Raw genomic sequence first — 17,875 nt, 5'->3', positions numbered from 1 at the left:
AAGGCACCTCTGGATTTTCGCCGCTCTTCTTGGTTTTGAAGTCATGAAGTGATGGATGTTAGGAACATGCCGACCTAGCTGCTTGCCATACTAGTTTATTATGGGTGGAGTTCATGAGGAACGATCTTAACAACTGTGACAATCTAAAACCGAACCTTACTCCTTGACAATAAAGATGCCGAGAATTTAATCAATATGCCTTATGAATGCTTCCAACAAGATTCGAGTCGTCATTAGGCGTTTAAAGCCAAACAAACAGGTGGATGGCCTCGATGAAGTCGGGGTCTAGGTTAGGCTTTCTGGACAAGCAAGGGACTGCAAATGAAAAGGAGAGACCAAGGGTTTAGAGCTGACACATCCATCGATGATACGAGTCTATGATAAAGCACTTGCACATGCAGATGATTTGATCTCCAAGTCGTAAATCAATGAGGATTTCATTTGGGTTTTATACTCGCACCTCAGTGCCTTGGATAAGGGATAAACAGGCGTCGATGAACTAAGCCGCTTACGTGATCTCGCGACCTGGCAGGCACCTTCCAAACAGCCCAGGCCAAGCCGGTCCCACAAGCGCCCAGCCTGAGTGAAGCTCTAGCTTAATGTTAGAGAAAGGAGAAAAGAAGAGATCAAGACCGGCCCGTCATCTCATTTCATTTCTATAATCACTCCCTCACTTCACCGAAATCAGACCTTGTCGTCCAAATTTGGGAGTTCATTCATCGCGCTGAGGTGTCAATAAAAAACAAACTCACAAAATCTCAAATCAACTCTATTCAATACGAAACAAACTCAACCGTATACCTCAGTGAGTTTGACTACTCCACCTTGTTCATTGCAAAACCACGACTGACTTCATTTCTTTAAAGAGTGGGAAAGTATCAGCGGCTGTTGGCGGTTGAACCTTATGATACACATGAAGAGCATACGCCAAAAGACGCCCAAATGGATGACCCTGATAGTGAATCAATAGTCTCCACCATCGTTAGCGAACACGACTCTGATGAAGAATGGACCGTGAATGAAATATTGGCCGAATGGCCTATCGATGGCCTGCCACGATATCTCATCGAATGGGAGAACTTTGATTTGTGCGAGGCAACCTGGGAGCCTGCAGAAAACTTGAGCAATGCCCTCCTGGAAGGTTGGGAGAAAACAAAACCGCGGGATGATTTTGACATGTTCAAGAACATTCGAGATTGGAAGAATGCCGTCAAGTCCAAATATGCTGCCAAGCTCGACCGCCACCAAGAAAGAAATCGGCGCAGAAGGCTGAGAGGCGAAGAGGAAACCTCGTTCGTAGAGATGGAAGATCATCTTAAATGGGCCGATCGATTTCCAGATGGTGAAGAACCCAGCGGTTCTGTCGTCTCTAGTCCGTCTGTAGTCACAGACATTGATATGGATGTTGAGGTCGGACAGCTGTCGCAGCATTTCGACAAAACACAAAGAGCTTCCGCAAGCTTAAGTGAAGATAGTTCGCCAAAAAGTAGTCATCGAAACAGCATAGTGTCTGTCCATCAGCCTCCACGACCGCCAATGAACTCAGCTGCGACTACAACTTCAATCTCATCCGCATCCTCAACCAGTCAGAAGCCACCACTGCGACGGCAACCAAGCAAAGTCCTTGCTGATAACAAGAGACCACCACAAAAGCCAGTGGCTTCGAGCAATCTCTTGTCATCAAAGTTCGGCGTTCGTGGACCGATAAAGCGGACCGATAGTCACCTACGCAAGGGGCAGCCGACAAAGGCTCGCAAGACCCGGCCTGCGCAAGCCTTCACAGGAAACATATTTTCAGGGGGCACAGTGAGAAAGCAGCGCACAACTCTCGCCGAAGCTGCTAAAGATTCCACCAAACAGTCGAAGCTTTTGAAGCCACGATATGTGAGGATCATACAAAAAGCAGGTCGCGACAGAGAAAGCGCTGCACCTGCAAGACTACCGACAGACCTCATCTCTCTGAACCCAGCAGAGCGATCTTCCGACGGTCTGACTGCTTTACCGTTGCGTCCCGAAATTCCGAATGAAACAGTCAAACCCATCCGACAAAATAAGAACTCTGCTGAAATCATTCCTGAGGCCCCAAAGCCAAAGCCCAAGAAGTCAATTAGTTGGGGCACCGTTGAAGAGGCAACGATACCCGCCCGTGGAGAGCGAGAGGAAAGTCTCTTCTTACGCGAGGATTCTCTCATTCGAGCGACGACATCAATTAAAATAGAAGATGACCCTCGTGAAGCCGAGACAAACACTGGGCCACAATCTGAGTCGACCTTCCAGACAAAGGCTTCAGACAACCAAGAATGTTGGGCTGGGAGAGCCCCTGTTATGAATGATGAATCGAGCTCTTCTAAAAAATCCATCATCACGGAGGTGCAGTTTGGCCCAGGAAGTCGGGAAACATTCTCGGTTATTTTTGAAAGAGACGAGGATCAGAATGGGCAGCCTTGGTCGGGTATCTTTGAACAGCACCACATCCTAATTTTCACACACTCTTGTATGACGCGGGACTTCTGGTCTCAAGAGACTGCCCTGGCTGCTGCCAAGCTGGGCACCGGCTCAGTGACAAGCAATGGCGACCTAGATAGCTTGGCTACAGTTGCGAATTGGCTCTGTGTAAGATCTGTGGGGGTTCTCCTACATCACCAAGAACTGTGCATCTTCCTATATGCATCGTTTAAAGAGTCTGCATTACTACATTTTTACTTGTTTCGGCCATCTCCTCATCTGACAACGCGCTCGCTTGCGCCGATTGTACTTCCGGAGGGCGTTGGTGGTGGCGATGTCCTGCCACAAATGATACCGACAGTTTTCAACCGGCTTTTGGGATTCCAGTATGAGCAATTACTACCAGAAAAGGCCCTCATGGATTATAGCAACCACAACTTCTTCCTGGTATTTCCAACGAATGCTGTGGAAGAAGCTCACTTTCTGAGCGGGTGGCTACGAAGTTGCAACCCTCAGTGTAGGTTGCTTTCTAGCCTCACCACTGGACACTGGTCTAGCTTCAGGAAGCTAGACCAAGGCGTGGTCATCGTGCATGAAGAAGCAATATGGGCCACGCGACTGTTTCCTTCAGTCTGGACTCTCCTTCACAACGTGCCAAACTTCAATTTCCGCCTCTTTTCCATATCTCTGCAACCTTCACCCTTTTATCCCTCTCTTGGCCAACCATCCCGGATCGGGGATGTCACTCTGCAAACTATCTGCGGACAGAAGAAAGCTGTATTAGTTACTCCCAGTTTTGTTATCTCACAGCCTCAGCAGGCCTGGGCTTTCTTCAAGTGGGCTTACAAATATTGGCTGCAACATCGCGGCGCTTTTACGCTCATCGTATGTGCCGAGTTTGAGAATTGGGTTCACGAGGTAGCTGCTGGGGTCAAGGAAGGCTGGGAGACGCATTTAGAAAGTATCCGAGTACGTGAAGAGGACAAAGCGACAGCCGAGAAAGAAATCGATGCTCTTTTTAAGTGCTCGCAACATGTCAGAGAGATAACAGGACCTTCGGACGATGACCAACCGGCTCTGGTGTTCGCGCCTGATTCGATTGATGGCAACGATGAGCAGAGTCTTGTCAACTGGTTTGGGTGGTGGTCTGTTTTGAATTTGGACCAGTATCGGCATTTCACCGTGCTCGGATCAAGCCCTAAGGCTGGCATTCAGAGACTCACTCATCAGATCCGGATCCCCCAATATACTCCCTCAACTTTGGGTAACCCAGGCGATGTTTGGGGAAAAGTTAACCCTGCCGGCTCCTCCCTTGTCGCGCAGAATCAATCAGCTGTAGAGAGAACACCTCAGAAAAGACTCCAATTAATCCCTCGCGATGACGCTGTATCGTTCAAGCACTTCCTAGGACAACTAGAAAACAATATTCGGGACAAGGACTGGGGCCCCCAGGCAGTCTTCACTTGCCCCGTCTCTTACTGGAATATGGATATGGCACATGATTTTCCCGAGTTCGAAACATACGATAGATGCCTTCGCTATTTCAATGAAAGGATTCATGGCCACACCTTTATCAATACTGGTGTGGCCTTCTGCTACACGATTGAAGGATCCTGGAAGTACGGCGACAATCGAGAAGCCACAAACAAGAACCAACGGCCGTGGATTGCTGTATACAGACCTATTGAGGTATTCAAGAAGCCATGGCGTGCAATGGAGTTGATAATATGGGACCCTGGCATGAAAATGCCGGACAATGATTCATACGTTTACGATGGGGAACTTATTGAAGCACAACGCGAAATGATACGGCTTGCTGAAGAGCCCCACAACAAAATGCCGCTGGCGAAAGTATGGATTGGGGGACCAGATGTGATTCCGCAGGGGCTTACTGACCCTGTCGATATCACTATCCACCAGCTTCAGCATCTTATGAGGAATCTGAAGGCATCTATTCCAGCCGTACCGCCAGTAATGATATCTCAGGGATGGAGGGAAGTCAGACCAGGGAATGCGCCCATCAGATCACGGCCACCCTCTCTAGAGGCAATGGACATTGATGAACCTACGGATACAAATGATGCGGCAGATGAGGACCTGAAGATTGTTTTTCATGCTCCTCGTGGGAAGGATATGGATCGGCCGACCAAGTGCAAAAACCGCCTCTTTATGCATTGCGCAAATAAAAGGAGTGAGGGATACCGCAGAAGAACGATGAATTTTGTCTTCAGACCAACTCTGGACTGGTACGATGAGCAGGTACAAGAAGGCCGAGGTTTCGAGCATATTAGGGTTATGCCGTGGCCAGCCTTTTTCTCCAAACATTCAATCGAAGTCCCTGAGCGACCTGATATGGGCTCAGAGCGGAGGGCCAAGGAGGCAAATAACTAGGGCATGCCGCATGGAGGAGTTCATTTCTACGTGATACCATGATGGATGGATGTGTAGGGGGTATATTGACATGGTTATGTATGACGATGGAGTACTGTAAAGACTAAATGTACATTATGAAAGCTTTCCCGAGAGCAACACAGATGATATGAATTGCCGTTTTTAGAACCTGGTTTTAGAAATAAATCATCGTGCGGAGGCGGGGAAGTTTCTCGTGCTTAGCAAGACTCCCTTCACACGCCGGATATTATCCCGCACCTTGCGGATTTCATCATCTGGCTCAGGCTTGCGTGAGCGGCCGTACAAGTCATAGCCAGTACTGTGATCGGGATACGCAGTGTACGTCATTGTGTCGAGGTCATCCCGTAGCACGTCAACAGCAGTTTTGATCTTATCCATGCCTTCGCTCTGGGAACGGTATTCATCCTTCAGGCCAGAAAGAGTCTTGTTCAAACTAGCCAGTTGATTGGTGTTATGTTTGGCAGCTGACTCGTTATTCTTGGAGTCTGTCATCGCTGTCACAGAGCTTATGGGGAATGTGGTTTGAGTGCCCATGTCCCTGTGGAACATCTCCGTAGGGTCTTCAGCATCGCTCTCCTCCTCGACTGCGGCGATGGGTTTCTTGGGAGGAACCTCGGAGACGGTCTTTTCAAGCTTTGCGACGAGGGCATCGAGTTTTCGCGAGGTCAGGTCGTGGAAATCTGTACGGGCTTCGGCCTGACTGTCAACCATAGGCCGAATAACGTAACGACTTGTGCCATAGATGAGGGTGGAAAGGCCAGTGACTGCGTAGAGGGCGTTGAAAAGACGCTCCTTTGTAACGAGAGGAGGAGGACGGGGTGCCTTCGCAAGGAATTCAGGGTATGTGACGACTGGGGGTCGGTCGACGGGCGGGTGGGAAGCTGGTGTTGGCGGGAGAGTTTCGGTGGGTGTTGGAGCATAAGAATTGGTTGTTTCTAAGGTTGGCGCCTTGAAATTGTCAGCATAGTACTTGGGAGCAATATAAGAAGTAATAGAAACCTCTGTCTCTGTTGTGGATTCGTCTTGGCCAAGAAGCGCGTGTATTTCGGCTTCGTCAATGCCTTTGGACTTCAAGAACTCGACCTTCTTCTCATGAGGCGCGTGTCGCACAGCGTCATTCTCGAGAAAGCGTCTCGCAACCTCGAGTCTTTCTGGATCGTCTGTCGCATTTTTCGGCTGCGACGTTTCTTCTGCTGTTGTTTCTACCGCTGACGCATTAACTTCTGGCGTTGAGCTGCTCGCGGACGGTGTCGGGGCCGGTTCGGTGTTTTGGCTATCGGTCTCGTCGGATTGCGCCTTCTGCCAGCTTGGGATGGCGGGATTGGAATCTGAGTCGCTCATGTTTGATAGTGTCACGCGACTGTTTACAATGCTGGACGATTAACGGAAACGTTGAAATAGAGGATGGAAGGGAAATGTTTGTGGTTTCCGAGGTGTAGGCAAGGTTCGGCGAGGTAGGCACATGCCTCGGTACTCCTGCCGATAACGGTGGAGTCTACCTTAGGCTGCTTCATGAGTCCGGGGTTTCTTGTGGGGAGGAAACAGTATCTGATTGTGTAGATACCTTATGTAAGTATGATATTGGAGTACATACCGCCATCAAGCCACGGTATTCAATTAGAAAATATGCCTTTACTTGCAAAATTTACTCGCAAAGCCTTCCTTATATTGAAGAGCCCATGAAACATATGTTAATACCCGTTGATGCCGTCGAGCAAGCCAGACTTGCAGTATACGTTACGGTAGCCACTCCGTTTAATACTGGAGCCGTTACTGGAAATAGAACGGGATCGTACTAAACGGTAGCACGGCAAGAACGCGCATTCACCTGAGAACATCAATTCCAGACAATATCTCAAGTGAACGATCGCCTGTACCATCAAGGACCTCGGTGAACGCCTAGACTCCTCAATAATTACAAATCCCATCCGCACTACCCTTTCACATTCTACTCAAGACACCGGAATCGCGCCATCAAGTTCTTGCGCCAAAAAGATTCAGCGCCATCGTCTCCTATCAGCCAATCTCATCACGGCAGGCAATTCTACCGCCAGAAGCAGGACGCAGCAACAACGTGTAACGGCGCTCGTCTCACGAGCCTCGTACTGCATCGTCTGTCGGTCCTAACAAGTTAAGCAACTTGTGTGCTTGTGCCCTGGGAATAGCGATTGCGCTTGAGTCTCCAGCTCTTGGCTCAGTCAGACCCTGTTCGGGGTGAAGCGATTGGAAGCGGCTAAAACCCAATTACCAACTGCTGGCCGTCTAAAGGGCAAGCAAGCAGGCAAGTGAAAGTTAATCGGCGACAAAGCTGGTGTGGTGTGACCAATACCAAGGCATTCAAAATTTGTAACAGGTGAGTTGTGAATTTTCCTCTTGGTTGTCTCTCCCTTTGTTTGGTCGCAGCAAAACAACACCAATTCCGTCAACCCAGTCCCGTCCGTTTCTGTAATCCTTTCCGTGGCTGTCGCCAAATTCTCTCAATGCAACCGACGATGATAAGCTTCTCTCCTAAGCTATTCTGTATTGGCCTTTGATATCGGCAGTTTGTCTGGGCTATCACAGGATTAGGATATTCCTGGACTGGCCTGGCCGATGATCCTCAGCCATGTGCAGGATCCCGCTTATAGGAATCCCTGATTCAGCGGTCATCGCAGACGAGAGGTCTCACGTAGTTAGGTAGTCAGTCTTTGGTTGGTCGATTGATTGATTGATTGGCTTGACTGGTTGCAGGACAAATTGCATTAGTTGGCCGTTTATCTTCAGCCTCGCATCCTTCAAGCTTCAAGCTCAAGTCGTCTTTTCACCAATGGAGAGTCACCGACACTACCTACACTACAAAAGTCCAGACTCCAGCCTATCCTGTCCTATCCTATCTCGCCAACGGCAATCGCCACCAACATCCGAGCTGTACTTGCCCTGTCCTGCCTCTGGCCCTGCCTGTTCCTTCCAGCCAATCCCTTGTTAGGTGGCTCCTGGCTCCTGCTCCTGCTGTCTCACTCCAGTCGTGCTTGCCCCAACGAATTGAGCTTATTTCAGCCTTGTCAACACCAAAAACTGCAAACTTGTCTTCCAATCACTTTCCTTTTCTGTCATCCAACTCATTTAACTTCACATATTTAAGTTTTCGCGATCTTCCCTGGGACCCCAGAACTCCTTGAACTCTATCCTGATACAAATACAACCCACCCTTCACTTCGCATACCACTAATTATTTCCCCCTTTCCTTATCTTGTTTCTACCATCCACCCCAGGCCCCGCCAGTGCGGGCATCTATCATCATGGGTTCGCGTCCACGTCGCTCAGCGGCCACTAAGGCCAATGAAGTCATCTCTGTTCATGCCAGATGGGCTGACTCTCCAGAAAGAAGCGAAAGAAGCATGTCGTCACGACGATCTGGTCGCGCCTCAGGCGTGTCCGTCTCCCGAGATGATGCCTCATCACCAGGTGGCGATCGTCATTTGAGTTTGACTGTCAAACTTCCTTCCAACAAACTACGACAGGCTACACGCGGGGAGCGTGGCTTTGAAGCTGGAGAAATCGTATCCGGAAAGCGGAATCGAGGAGCTAAGAAAAGTTATGTGGTTGACTCAAGCCCCGACGAAGATGAAGAAGAGGAAGAGGAGGCAGAGATTGAGGTGGAGGAAGATGATGACGATGAGATGGATGTTGATGCTGAGGGTGAGGAGGATGCTGAGGGGGACATCGATATGGATCTAGCTCCCCCGACCATCACTGTTTCCAAACCAGCCCGGTCCAAGCCAGCACCTCGAGCATCGGCTGCCAAGGTCATTCAGGATGATGACGACGACGACGAGCTTAGTGACCCCGCTGATAGCGACGCTGGAGACGAGACTATGGGTTTTGGTGATGAGACCATGGCTGACGATGGTGACGAGGATGCTGAAGGCGAGGAGATCGAGGTCGCAGGCCAAGAAGGAGATGAGGATGACGAAGACGAAGAAGATGAGGAAGAAGATGATGAAGGCGACGGAGGCGACGACGACGACGACGATGATGATGATGACGAAGATGGTAACCCAGACGAGTCTGTCGATCTCACCAAGATGACAAAGCGGCAACGAGCTCGATTTGAAGATGACAACGCGCATCAGTACATGAAGCTGTCAGATGGTGAGTCTAATACTTATGCTTACACTTGCAATACTAATACATGTTCGCAGAGGTACAAGCGAAGAAGGTTTTTACAGCTGAGGAATTGTCCATGCGTCGACAGGAGATGGCCCGGCGACGCCGCAACTTGAGTGAAAAGCGAAATGAGGAAGTAAAGGTAAGCTTAAAATTGAATTAAACAGAAGGTGTGAATGTGTGCTGACCCCAGATTACAGATGGAAACGATCAACAAACTCCTAAAAAAGCAAGCTCCCAAGATCAACCGCAAGGCTGCAGCTGCTGGCGCAGGCAGTTCAGAAGACTCGAACAAGCCTGATCCTGTCTTCGTTCGGTGGGTCAGCAACAAAAATGGCGTTCGAGTGGCAGTGACAGAAGAGATGCTTGACAGCCCGGCCGGCCAGGTTTTTAAGCCTGCATCTAAACTGGCACCGGGTAAGATGGTCCAGGAAGTTGCTTAAGGAGGCGTCATCGTGTGTTTATTGAATACCGACTCCTGGTAGTTCAATGCATTTCGAGCACCCAGGCAGATCATAATTCAGTTGGTTTATCTGAAATATCGAAACGTGAATTTCAAGAAGAATTCAAAGGGAATCTTTAAGTGGTTTTTTATTTGTCTTGGCCGTACGGATACACATGGATAATATTACTTGGCTTTGGGCCACTCATCCAACCCCACTAACATTCCTGCAACCACTCTATATAAATTGATCCAACACATAATGGATATGTAAGCTCTTCTCGACGTGCGCCGATGATGGCCGTGGGTAGGCAGTGGGGGCTGACCTATAGTTTACTTGTGAATGCCATCTCTAAGCCTGCCAACCGCTGACACTGTACCATAGGAACCGCAACGCACAGTCCCGTAAGCTCGTGGTGATTCGAATAAACGATTACCTGAAGTTGTTTCGTCGATTAGAGAAGATATCCTGTGCTTAAGGGCTCACTTTACGGAGACTTGTACTGTCTTTGCCGCGTTTGCAATGTCGCCGTTCGATACAATGATATGCAGACAAGACTACAGGTAGCAACGATTTGGCATGCGAAGCCCTCAACAACTTGGGCCCACTTCCTAGAAGCTAGGACCATCTCGAACAGCTCTATTGAGCGAAGGAACAATAGCTCAAAACGTTACCGTTAGCCGACAATATCAAAGGGCGGACCGATAGCTGAGGGCAGTGTAAGTGCCGATACAATGAGGAGCAATTCAACGCCATTGAGTCGAGATACCTGCAAAGTGTTTTATCGATTGACAAGGCAGAGATGAATGATCTTTGATTATGAGGTGAAAGGGATAGATTTGGTCATTGTGTTTTGACATGTAGTGATATCTCGTAGTATAAAACCTCGTATGCCCAAAATTCAACAACACCAAAGTCACCAACTTCCGATACTCAGCCAACAGCAGTAGCACGATGTCTTAACATCAAGGGGAGTACGGCGCTCCACAAGTAACTATCTCAGCGGCTTAGAGAGCGCCGAGAAACGTCTGCAAGTGTTGACAGCTGCCGGGCTGGCCAAACGCCATCATGTCGGTCCTTGACAGCCCTTGACGGCCGTTTGCACTGCCAACTCCACCACCTCTATTCGAACATGCAAGCACTTTAGTAGCGCCGAGGCTCGGACTCGAATATATAGAAAAGTTTTCGCCTCCAACTTGCTCTCCTCCTCTTCTTTCTCTCCTCACCATCGTCAGATTTCATGCACACAGCTTCAGCTTCGCAGCATCTTCCAACAATCTGATATCAGATTCATTTCTACGCTCTTCGCTTTCATCTATCGAACCTGGTTTCTTCTCGTGAGGATACACAGACTTGAGAGACTTTGAGCGTCGTGGAGATTCAACCAGCTCTCTTTGCGGCAACTCCATCTTCTCTACTCTTTACATACCACTTCATTCATCGAGATATCCTCCTCGTCCTACACAATTCTCAAGTCTTTTCTGCTTAGCAGTCTTGATTCTTTTATCTCAGCTTCAGCTTTCAGCCATTTCACAATTGTCGACTCTGCTCCAAGATCGCTCAAAGCACCTTTACAACCGGCAGCATTCTCGAGATATACTTCTCCATCTTGAAGCAGCGATTTTCATCATGTCTTCTCGTCAACCCAACATGGCCAATATGGCCCAGAGAAATACCCAGCAGGGAGCTGCTCGCCAGGTAAGTTATCATCTCTCCGCATATGATACGCATGCGCACACGAAATGAGATAAAAAGCGACTAACACTTTCGCAGCAGCAGAACCAGCCTTTCATGGCACAGAACGGAAATGCATTCCAGTTCAACAACCTTCAGCAGCAGCAGCTGTTTGCCCAGTTCATGGCAAGCTTGCACTCATTCAATTCCCCTCTAAGAATTTCATATCTAACATTGCTTTTGTAGCAGAATCAGAATGGCCTCCGGCAGATGCAGCAGAACCAGAACCAGATGACTGGTGGTTTCACTTCTCCTTTTGATAATACAAACAACAACACCAACTCCGGCAGTCCCATGGTGGTTGGGCCTCATCATTTTAACCCTCAGCGGGTCCAAAACTCATCTTCTACTCCCAACATGGCCTCGGGCAACCCCAGCTTTGAGAGCTTCACTCAGTCTCAGACCCCCTTCATGTCCACCAGCCAGAACCAATTCCTTGGCAACATGCAAGACTCGGTCATTGGTAATGCTCAGATGCCTTTCATGAATGACCCGAGCATGCAACCTCCTTTCTTTCATACTCCTCCCATGGGAAATGTTCAGGCTCCCTTCATGAGCGACACCCAAGCTTCTGCCATGAACGACTCTCAGGGTTTCGTTCAGCAGACGTCTGGTCTTCGCGCCACTGCGCCCTCCTTCACTCCCGCTCAGAGCAGCCCTGTGCCTCAGCAGAGTGCCGCCTCTATGGCCAACATGCAATCCAACATGACTCCTCAAATGCACGCGCACATGCAGCGGATGAAGATGCGCATCAATCAGCAACAAGCAATCATCAACAGCATGATGAGGCGACAGTCTGGGTCCTCTGCCCAGTCCAAATTTCAACACGGACCAGCTCTTCAGACACAGCAGCGAATGCAGCAGCGAAACCAAACTCCTACCACTCAGGTTCCTAGCCCTCGTGCTTCTACTCCTGGGAACAGCTGCTGCTCAAGTTTCTGCTACTCAGCCTCGTCCTGTGCCATCCTCCGTTACTCAGGATCCTATTGCACAGTTCCTTTCTGTTCAACCTCCTATCGCACAGAACTCTACAAACGAGCCTGTTGCGGCCCAGTCTCCTACTGCTGTGTCTCCAAATACTGAGTCCTCTGGTTCTCAGGGTGGCAACACCATGCAGACTGCTCCGGCCCTGAGTGCCAACCCAAACTCCATGACTGAGCGAGGTTCTCGCGTGACTCAGAGGGACAGCTCCTTGACTCAAGTTTCAACGGTGATGAACACTAACCTCGCAATGAACCCTCGTACACGTCTTCTTCCCCAGGATGTCAGACCTCATGCCCCTCCTCCTCCTCAACACAAACTCGAAGAATTCCTTGTTGATGGTTCTCTCAAGGTCGTCATCCCAAACTTATTTGATGATCAGCCACCAACTGCCCAAACTTCTCCTACCAAGGACTCTTCAGCAGAGGAGCCTTCTACCCCGGCTTCTTCAAATGGCTTTTCATCTTTCGAGGATTGGTCCAAGGCGCCTGTCTATGCTCCTGGTCTCTTTGCTCCTCGGCGCTCTGATGGACCCGAGAAGCTAACTCCAAAGGAAAAGAAGCTTCGCGAGGCCGAGGACAACGGCGAGCAAATCTTTCCCAGCAAACGCCGCGTCGTTCGCATCGACCCTGAAGACCCCCGATTGATTCGCGATGAAAACGGTTTGCCTATCACGCCCCAAGGTGATTGCTACAACAGTAAGTTTTGATCCTCGCTTCATTCTTCCTGCTCTCGCTATTATTGTGAATCACCAATACTGACCGTGTTTGATAGTCTACTACCTCCCCGGACCCAAGAAATTAGACGCTGCAGAGCTCAATAGAATGCTGATAGAGATTCGAACGGAGAAGAAGACTGCCATGGATGAAGCTGCTAAGACTGGCGAGCCGATCCAGAACTCAAAGTCTACAAAGAGGACCAGGAAATACAAGACTACGAGGCAGACTAGAGTTCTCAAAACCCCATCCGAGAACATCGTCAACAAGAAGCGACGCAAGAGCACTACTACTGCTACTACTACTATTTCTACTACTAACGTCGCTGGCGATGCTCAACTTGCCACTACTCTCGGCGCTCAGCCCTCTCTGAACAACGGTCCTATCGCTCAAGCTTCCAACGACCCCTTCACTATCCAGAGTAACACTGCCCTCCTTGCACCGTTTGCTGGCGGTGACGCCTTCAATCGGCAACCTTCGATGAGCTTATTCCCTCCCCAAGTTATCCTTGACAGTGACTTCACCCAGTCATTCACTGCTGGCATCACTCAACCACCTACCACTGGCGGTAACTTAACTCTTCAACTCGCTCAAGAGAACAGCTTCACTTCTCAAACCACCAACGAACAACCCACGGCCAATCTCCTTGGCAACGACTTCGCTTCCCAACCTTTCAACCCCTCGGACGATAGCGCCGTCCAGCCTACTGAGGACTTTACCAACACCAACGATCACAGTTTTGAGATTCCTGCTGACCTCGATCCCATGTTTGTTGACACCAGAAATACCCCTTACGAGGACTTGCCTCTCGATACTGAGCCTTTTGCTCAATTCTCCTCCACGCAATCTGGCTCTTCCCAGTCCCCATCGACTCCCGTCTCTGATTCTGGCGCTGCCAAAACCCTTGATCACGATCTTTCTGCTGTTGCCGCATGGCTTGTTGGCCATTCTGAGGATGCTTCTGCTGTCACCTCTCAAGACCAGCTGGCTCAGATCGAAGTCAATGCTTCTATGCCCCATGTTGTCGACCCCTCTCTGTCTGTCCCCGTTCTGGACATTTTCAAGACTTGTCAACCTGATCTGTCCCTCAGAGACAAGGACACTTTGTCTGAGCCATTTGACGAGATCTCCATGTTTCCCCAAGACGATGAACAAGGCACCCAGCTGCGCAGAGTCTCCAACGAGCTCGATCGACCTCTCCCAGAGCAGGCTGACATTACAGTTTTTGTTGCTGATATCCCCAACCCATACAACCGAGACTTGGACGCTGAGCGCGCTGGCCTCACTGAGCGGTTCCGAGCTGGTGGTGAGTTGAACTACACTGATCGCAGTGTTCTTATGCTGATTACGGGAATAGACTCTTCTATTGACGTCGATGCCGTGAACAGGCAGACCGCGGGAGTGACCGAAGGCATGTCCCCAGCTGATATTCCGGTCTTTTCGGACGACGTCCCTCTGAATATCTTTGCCAGTCTTGAAGACCTCCCTGAAAACAACCTTCAGGACCCCAGCGCTACTACTGGCAACGACAACACTATGTTCCCTGTTGCTGGCTGTTCAGACTTCAACTCTTCTAACGCTACTGGACCTGCCTCAACCTGGCCTCCTGCCGCACCTAATGTGAGCCTTGCAGATATGCCGTATTCTCCCGTTGTGGCATCTCAAGAGACTCAAGATGCCCCTTTCCAGCCTCCCCAGGGCCCCGAGTTCCACCCCGAAGACCCTTACAAGAACCTCTTTGGTGATGTGGGCAATGTCTTCAACCCCGACTAGCAGTCCCAGGGCCAAGACAACACCACTAATGGAGCTTCAGAGGGAGTATTCCTGAACCCTGCCGTATTGAACCAGACAACCACCACTACTCTACCTACTTCCACAACCACAACCAACACCACCAAGACTGGCAACAACAAGCGCAAGGCGGGTGAGGATGCCAGTGCCGCGCCCAAGAAGAAGGCTCGCACCAAGAAGGCCCTTGTCCCGCAACTCGCGTTGCCCCAGTGCGAAGTTCGCTTTGGTCCTGGCGCGCAGCAGTAAAGTACGAGTCATGAGAGGAGATCAAGAATGATGAGAATGATGTTGCTTGCGGTGGATATGAAGGATGAAGGATGAAGAATGAATAAATGATCAGCTAGGGGCAGAGCCCAATGATGAAGAAGGATGTTTGGTACATGGTTTGGATGGTGGTTTTTTGGAGACATAGAAAATTATAAAATACAAAAAAATGAACATAAAATAAAAAGCCCCTAGCTCTCATTGACTCTTGACATCGTGATATGTTATGATCTCTCGCACTGAAGCCCTTTGCAGCTTGGTTGGTGGCGTGCTAAGTATGGTGTTCTGATGAGCACTCTCGGCCCACCAATCTCTTGAGAAGCAGAACATCTGTTATTGCATTGCTTATCCATACCATTCTCCTTTATGTACCTATGGGTATGACAGGCTCTTACATGTATTTCAATATTTCAATTTGCAACCGATGTCAGACCAGCGATCAATAGTGTTTGTGTTGTTACTACTGAGAGGCCACATGCAGGTTCCCTAGGCTTTTAGACTTTTTGGAAACAGATTGATTGATACAATGGAAAGTATTTACAAAGATGTATTATCAAAGCCGGGAACAGACATAGACAGTGAATGGCCCATGGTTGTTGGTTGATAGTTAGCAACCGCGATAGGCGACTATTTAAATGGTAATGGTCTGACATTGCATTTACCTGCATATCATTTTAACGGCGTCTACGTCACTTAAACTTACCTTACATGGAGATAACCGGGGTATGAAGTTAAAGTTGAGTGAGAAACGGTGAGCGAGACATGAGAGTTTAAGTGGAAATGAGGAGATGGAGATACAGATTGCCGCGATAATATTTGTTATTCTCGAATTTCTTGTTTTCTCGAGCAATATCTGTATAGGTAGTGTGATTGTTGATATCTGATGTGTAAGGTAGGTAGGCAGGTGACTGTCATGATGTGTCCACGTGCATCAACAGTCCAGGGCATCGAGTGTCAAGTTGGGCGGCTGACTCTTGTCAACCAATGAGAAAGATCAATTGACCGCTCCAGCTTTTCCAACTTCAGGCCTGATTGCCCCGTGGCTGGTGATTCCTTATCCCCCGCTACTCCCCAGTTGTAGCCTGAAAGTTTGTCTCCATTTACTGGGTTAGGTCGAGCTGTAAGCGAATATGCATCGATCGCGAAAGGAGGAGTTTATCCAGAGTCACACGACATTTGGTCCACTGCCTCTTCTTCACATGCAAAAAAGCAAGACAAAAACAATACGAAAATGGCCAAAGGTGATGGATGGATGCATCGTTTACCCGTCGGAAACAAGCGCGAACCGAACCCTCCCGTTTATTTTAGGTATCAATAAATTTCTGTACGTTCCCGTGTTTGGACAAGGATTATTAGATCCCACCTCTAGCCAAAGAGGACTCTTCCAATTGCAAGCCAAGCAAGTCAGTCCAGTGGGGAACCGGGCTGTCGCACAGGCTCACTCACAGGCTCTGGCGCTGAATTTTAGGGGGCCGGGGAGCCCAGGGTCTAGGGTGACCACGCGCGGAACCTCAGGTTTGCCGTCAAAATTTGTCGCACAAACCTCACTCAGTCACTGCACGCACACTCGAGCAGAAGCTGCTGCTACCGCCAACCACCATCATTTTTTTCCCACATTCCGGGTGCACGTTACGTCTGTGCCTCGGAAATATCATAACCTGACATTTGACTTGTGTGAGGTATTTCTTGGCTGCTGCAACGAGAAGCACTCGACTAGACCAGACCACCCGTAAACTGGTTCCAGAACGAAAACCAGAACCAGAACCGGAACCGGTAGCAGAACCTTGAGGCCCCCAAGAGCCAAAAACTCTGTTAATCGTTCCAGTTCTGGACTGGGACCCCTGCAGAACCCTTCAATACAGAGACAGCGACTGAGACTTTCCTTTCCTCTTCAGTCATGTCGCCTTCTCCGCTTAAAACGCCTGGCTCTGGCTCTGGCTCTGGAGCTGGCGCTGGTAGTGAACAAGCATCTTGCGTCGGCTCCGACCGTCATCAGTCGTCTACAACTGCAGCACCTACAGAATCATCGAATGTCGATATCGGCAGTGGTAAGTTGATCACTTTCTTTGTCTGCCTACTGTATTCTCTTCTGTTCTGTTCTCGGCCAACGCCGTCTGCTATTCTCGGTCAGCACACAAACTCAAAACCTAACCCAATTTGCCTACCTAAACCAAGCCTTACCCCATCTTTTCACTCGTTTCGCTCGCTCGTCCGTCCATGCAAGGGTCACGGCTGCACGCACACGAGTGATCACCGCTAGATTGAATTGCCCAGAGCCTGGAGATGCAGGGACTAGGACCTCCAAAGTATCCAAGCTTTTGATGCATCAGACAACCTAGTCCTTGATTTGATTTCGGAATCTGGATTGTTCGACATTCGCTCGAGTTGTTCAGACAACTAACTACAAGTCTAATTCTTCTTGTCTCTTCTTCACTCTGCCTATTTATCTCCGCCTCTTCATCTGTCTCACGTTAATTACTGCCAATTCCTTTCCTGTCTTGTCTTGTCTTGTCTTGTCTTGTCTTGTCTTGTCTTGTCTTGTCTTGTCTCGTCTCGCATTGCATTGCATTACATCGCAAATCCACTCCACGCTACCACTGCGGCTCTAGTTTCTGGGGATCCGCTGCCGATCATGTCCTGGTGAGCCAAGCAAGTCTTTTGCCTCCATCTCTCCTGTTACAGCTCGTCAATTGGGCCTTGGCTTGCTGTTTTTCCAACCTTGGCTTCGATCATAAGTTGCAGTGCCTTGGCTCTTCAACTCCCTGTTCCCCGCGTTACATGCCTCTCCCTAAGCGACAACACATCGTCATATAAGGAGACACATCCTCTTCAATCGGACAAGGAGCCGCAGCGTAACGGTCGCATCGAGAACGACTCGGAGCATCGCTAGTACTCAAAAATGACCCATGCGAGCCCTGTCAATAGCGCTTTTACCTTACCTGA

General features: G+C 49.3%; 6 protein-coding genes across 11 annotated transcripts in view; 4 read left to right on the top strand and 2 right to left on the bottom strand.

Annotated features, from left to right (window-relative positions):
• Positions 1 to 362: 362 nt before the first annotated feature.
• Positions 363 to 5,855, top strand: FOXG_13910 (uncharacterized protein). Its single transcript, XM_018393966.1, has 2 exons — positions 363 to 805; positions 867 to 5,855. Exon 2 carries the CDS (start codon positions 943 to 945, stop codon positions 4,834 to 4,836), a length of 3,894 nt encoding a protein of 1,297 aa, XP_018253345.1. The 5' UTR covers positions 363 to 805; positions 867 to 942; the 3' UTR covers positions 4,837 to 5,855.
• On the bottom strand, positions 921 to 6,378 carry FOXG_13909 (uncharacterized protein). Of its 2 annotated transcripts, XM_018393965.1 has the most exons (3): positions 5,857 to 6,378; positions 3,292 to 5,805; positions 3,163 to 3,203 (listed from the first exon to the last, which is right to left on the bottom strand). In XM_018393965.1, the coding sequence occupies exons 1-2, from the start codon at positions 6,196 to 6,198 to the stop codon at positions 5,023 to 5,025; spliced, it is 1,125 nt and encodes a 374-aa protein (XP_018253344.1). In that variant the 5' UTR covers positions 6,199 to 6,378; the 3' UTR covers positions 3,163 to 3,203; positions 3,292 to 5,022. The 2 variants fall into 2 exon arrangements, with proteins under 2 accessions (XP_018253343.1, XP_018253344.1); XM_018393964.1 differs by having other exon boundaries at positions 921 to 5,805.
• Positions 6,379 to 6,641: 263 nt separating this feature from the next.
• Positions 6,642 to 9,725, top strand: FOXG_13908 (uncharacterized protein). Of its 3 annotated transcripts, none has more exons than XM_018393963.1 (4): positions 6,642 to 7,210; positions 8,222 to 8,988; positions 9,039 to 9,145; positions 9,204 to 9,725. In XM_018393963.1, exons 2-4 carry the CDS (start codon positions 8,235 to 8,237, stop codon positions 9,444 to 9,446), a joined length of 1,104 nt encoding a protein of 367 aa, XP_018253342.1. In that variant the 5' UTR covers positions 6,642 to 7,210; positions 8,222 to 8,234; the 3' UTR covers positions 9,447 to 9,725. The 3 variants fall into 3 exon arrangements, with proteins under 3 accessions (XP_018253342.1, XP_018253340.1, XP_018253341.1); XM_018393962.1 differs by having other exon boundaries at positions 6,702 to 8,139; XM_018393961.1 differs by having other exon boundaries at positions 6,642 to 8,988.
• A 1,350-nt stretch (positions 9,726 to 11,075) lies between these two features.
• FOXG_21292 (uncharacterized protein) lies at positions 11,076 to 11,415 on the top strand (the record flags this gene model as incomplete). The annotated part of the gene is made up of 3 exons (XM_018401612.1): positions 11,076 to 11,144; positions 11,220 to 11,290; positions 11,367 to 11,415. 3 exons carry the CDS (start codon positions 11,076 to 11,078, stop codon positions 11,413 to 11,415), a joined length of 189 nt encoding a protein of 62 aa, XP_018253339.1.
• A 1,531-nt stretch (positions 11,416 to 12,946) lies between these two features.
• FOXG_21291 (uncharacterized protein) lies at positions 12,947 to 15,813 on the bottom strand. The gene is made up of 2 exons (XM_018401611.1): positions 15,328 to 15,813; positions 12,947 to 15,262 (listed from the first exon to the last, which is right to left on the bottom strand). The coding sequence occupies exon 2, from the start codon at positions 13,895 to 13,897 to the stop codon at positions 13,451 to 13,453; it is 447 nt and encodes a 148-aa protein (XP_018253338.1). The 5' UTR covers positions 13,898 to 15,262; positions 15,328 to 15,813; the 3' UTR covers positions 12,947 to 13,450.
• Positions 15,814 to 16,354: 541 nt separating this feature from the next.
• Positions 16,355 to 17,875, top strand: part of FOXG_13906 (uncharacterized protein) — a 4,065-nt gene continuing 2,544 nt past the window's right edge. Inside the window, exon 1 of one of the 3 annotated variants that reach the window (XM_018393958.1) lies at positions 16,355 to 16,980. In XM_018393958.1, coding sequence (XP_018253335.1) covers positions 16,830 to 16,980 — 151 coding nt within the window. In that variant the 5' untranslated portion in view covers positions 16,355 to 16,829. Of the gene's footprint in view, positions 17,582 to 17,875 lie in introns of all 3 variants that reach the window. The other 2 variants (XM_018393959.1, XM_018393960.1) reach the window with 2 other exon arrangements.

The sequence above is a fragment of the Fusarium oxysporum genome, chromosome 10 (genome assembly GCF_000149955.1).
Source record: "Fusarium oxysporum f. sp. lycopersici 4287 chromosome 10, whole genome shotgun sequence".
Lineage (NCBI taxonomy): Eukaryota > Fungi > Ascomycota > Sordariomycetes > Hypocreales > Nectriaceae > Fusarium > Fusarium oxysporum.
This window is presented reverse-complemented; position numbering and strand designations above follow the sequence as displayed.

Bases quoted from the DNA above. Each gene is read 5' to 3' on its own strand.
- FOXG_21291 (XM_018401611.1), bottom strand. From the start codon at position 13,897: ATGGGGCATAGAAGCATTGACTTCGATCTGAGCCAGCTGGTCTTGAGA.
- FOXG_13909 (XM_018393964.1), bottom strand. From the start codon at position 6,198: ATGAGCGACTCAGATTCCAATCCCGCCATCCCAAGCTGGCAGAAGGCG. The intron at 5,806-5,856 runs GTTTCTATTACT...GACAATTTCAAG, and splicing joins AATCCACAACAGAGACAGAG to GCGCCAACCTTAGAAACAAC.
- FOXG_13908 (XM_018393961.1), top strand. From the start codon at position 8,136: ATGGGTTCGCGTCCACGTCGCTCAGCGGCCACTAAGGCCAATGAAGTC. The intron at 8,989-9,038 runs GTGAGTCTAATA...ACATGTTCGCAG, and splicing joins GTACATGAAGCTGTCAGATG to AGGTACAAGCGAAGAAGGTT. The intron at 9,146-9,203 runs GTAAGCTTAAAA...CCCAGATTACAG, and splicing joins AGCGAAATGAGGAAGTAAAG to ATGGAAACGATCAACAAACT.
- FOXG_13910 (XM_018393966.1), top strand. From the start codon at position 943: ATGGATGACCCTGATAGTGAATCAATAGTCTCCACCATCGTTAGCGAA.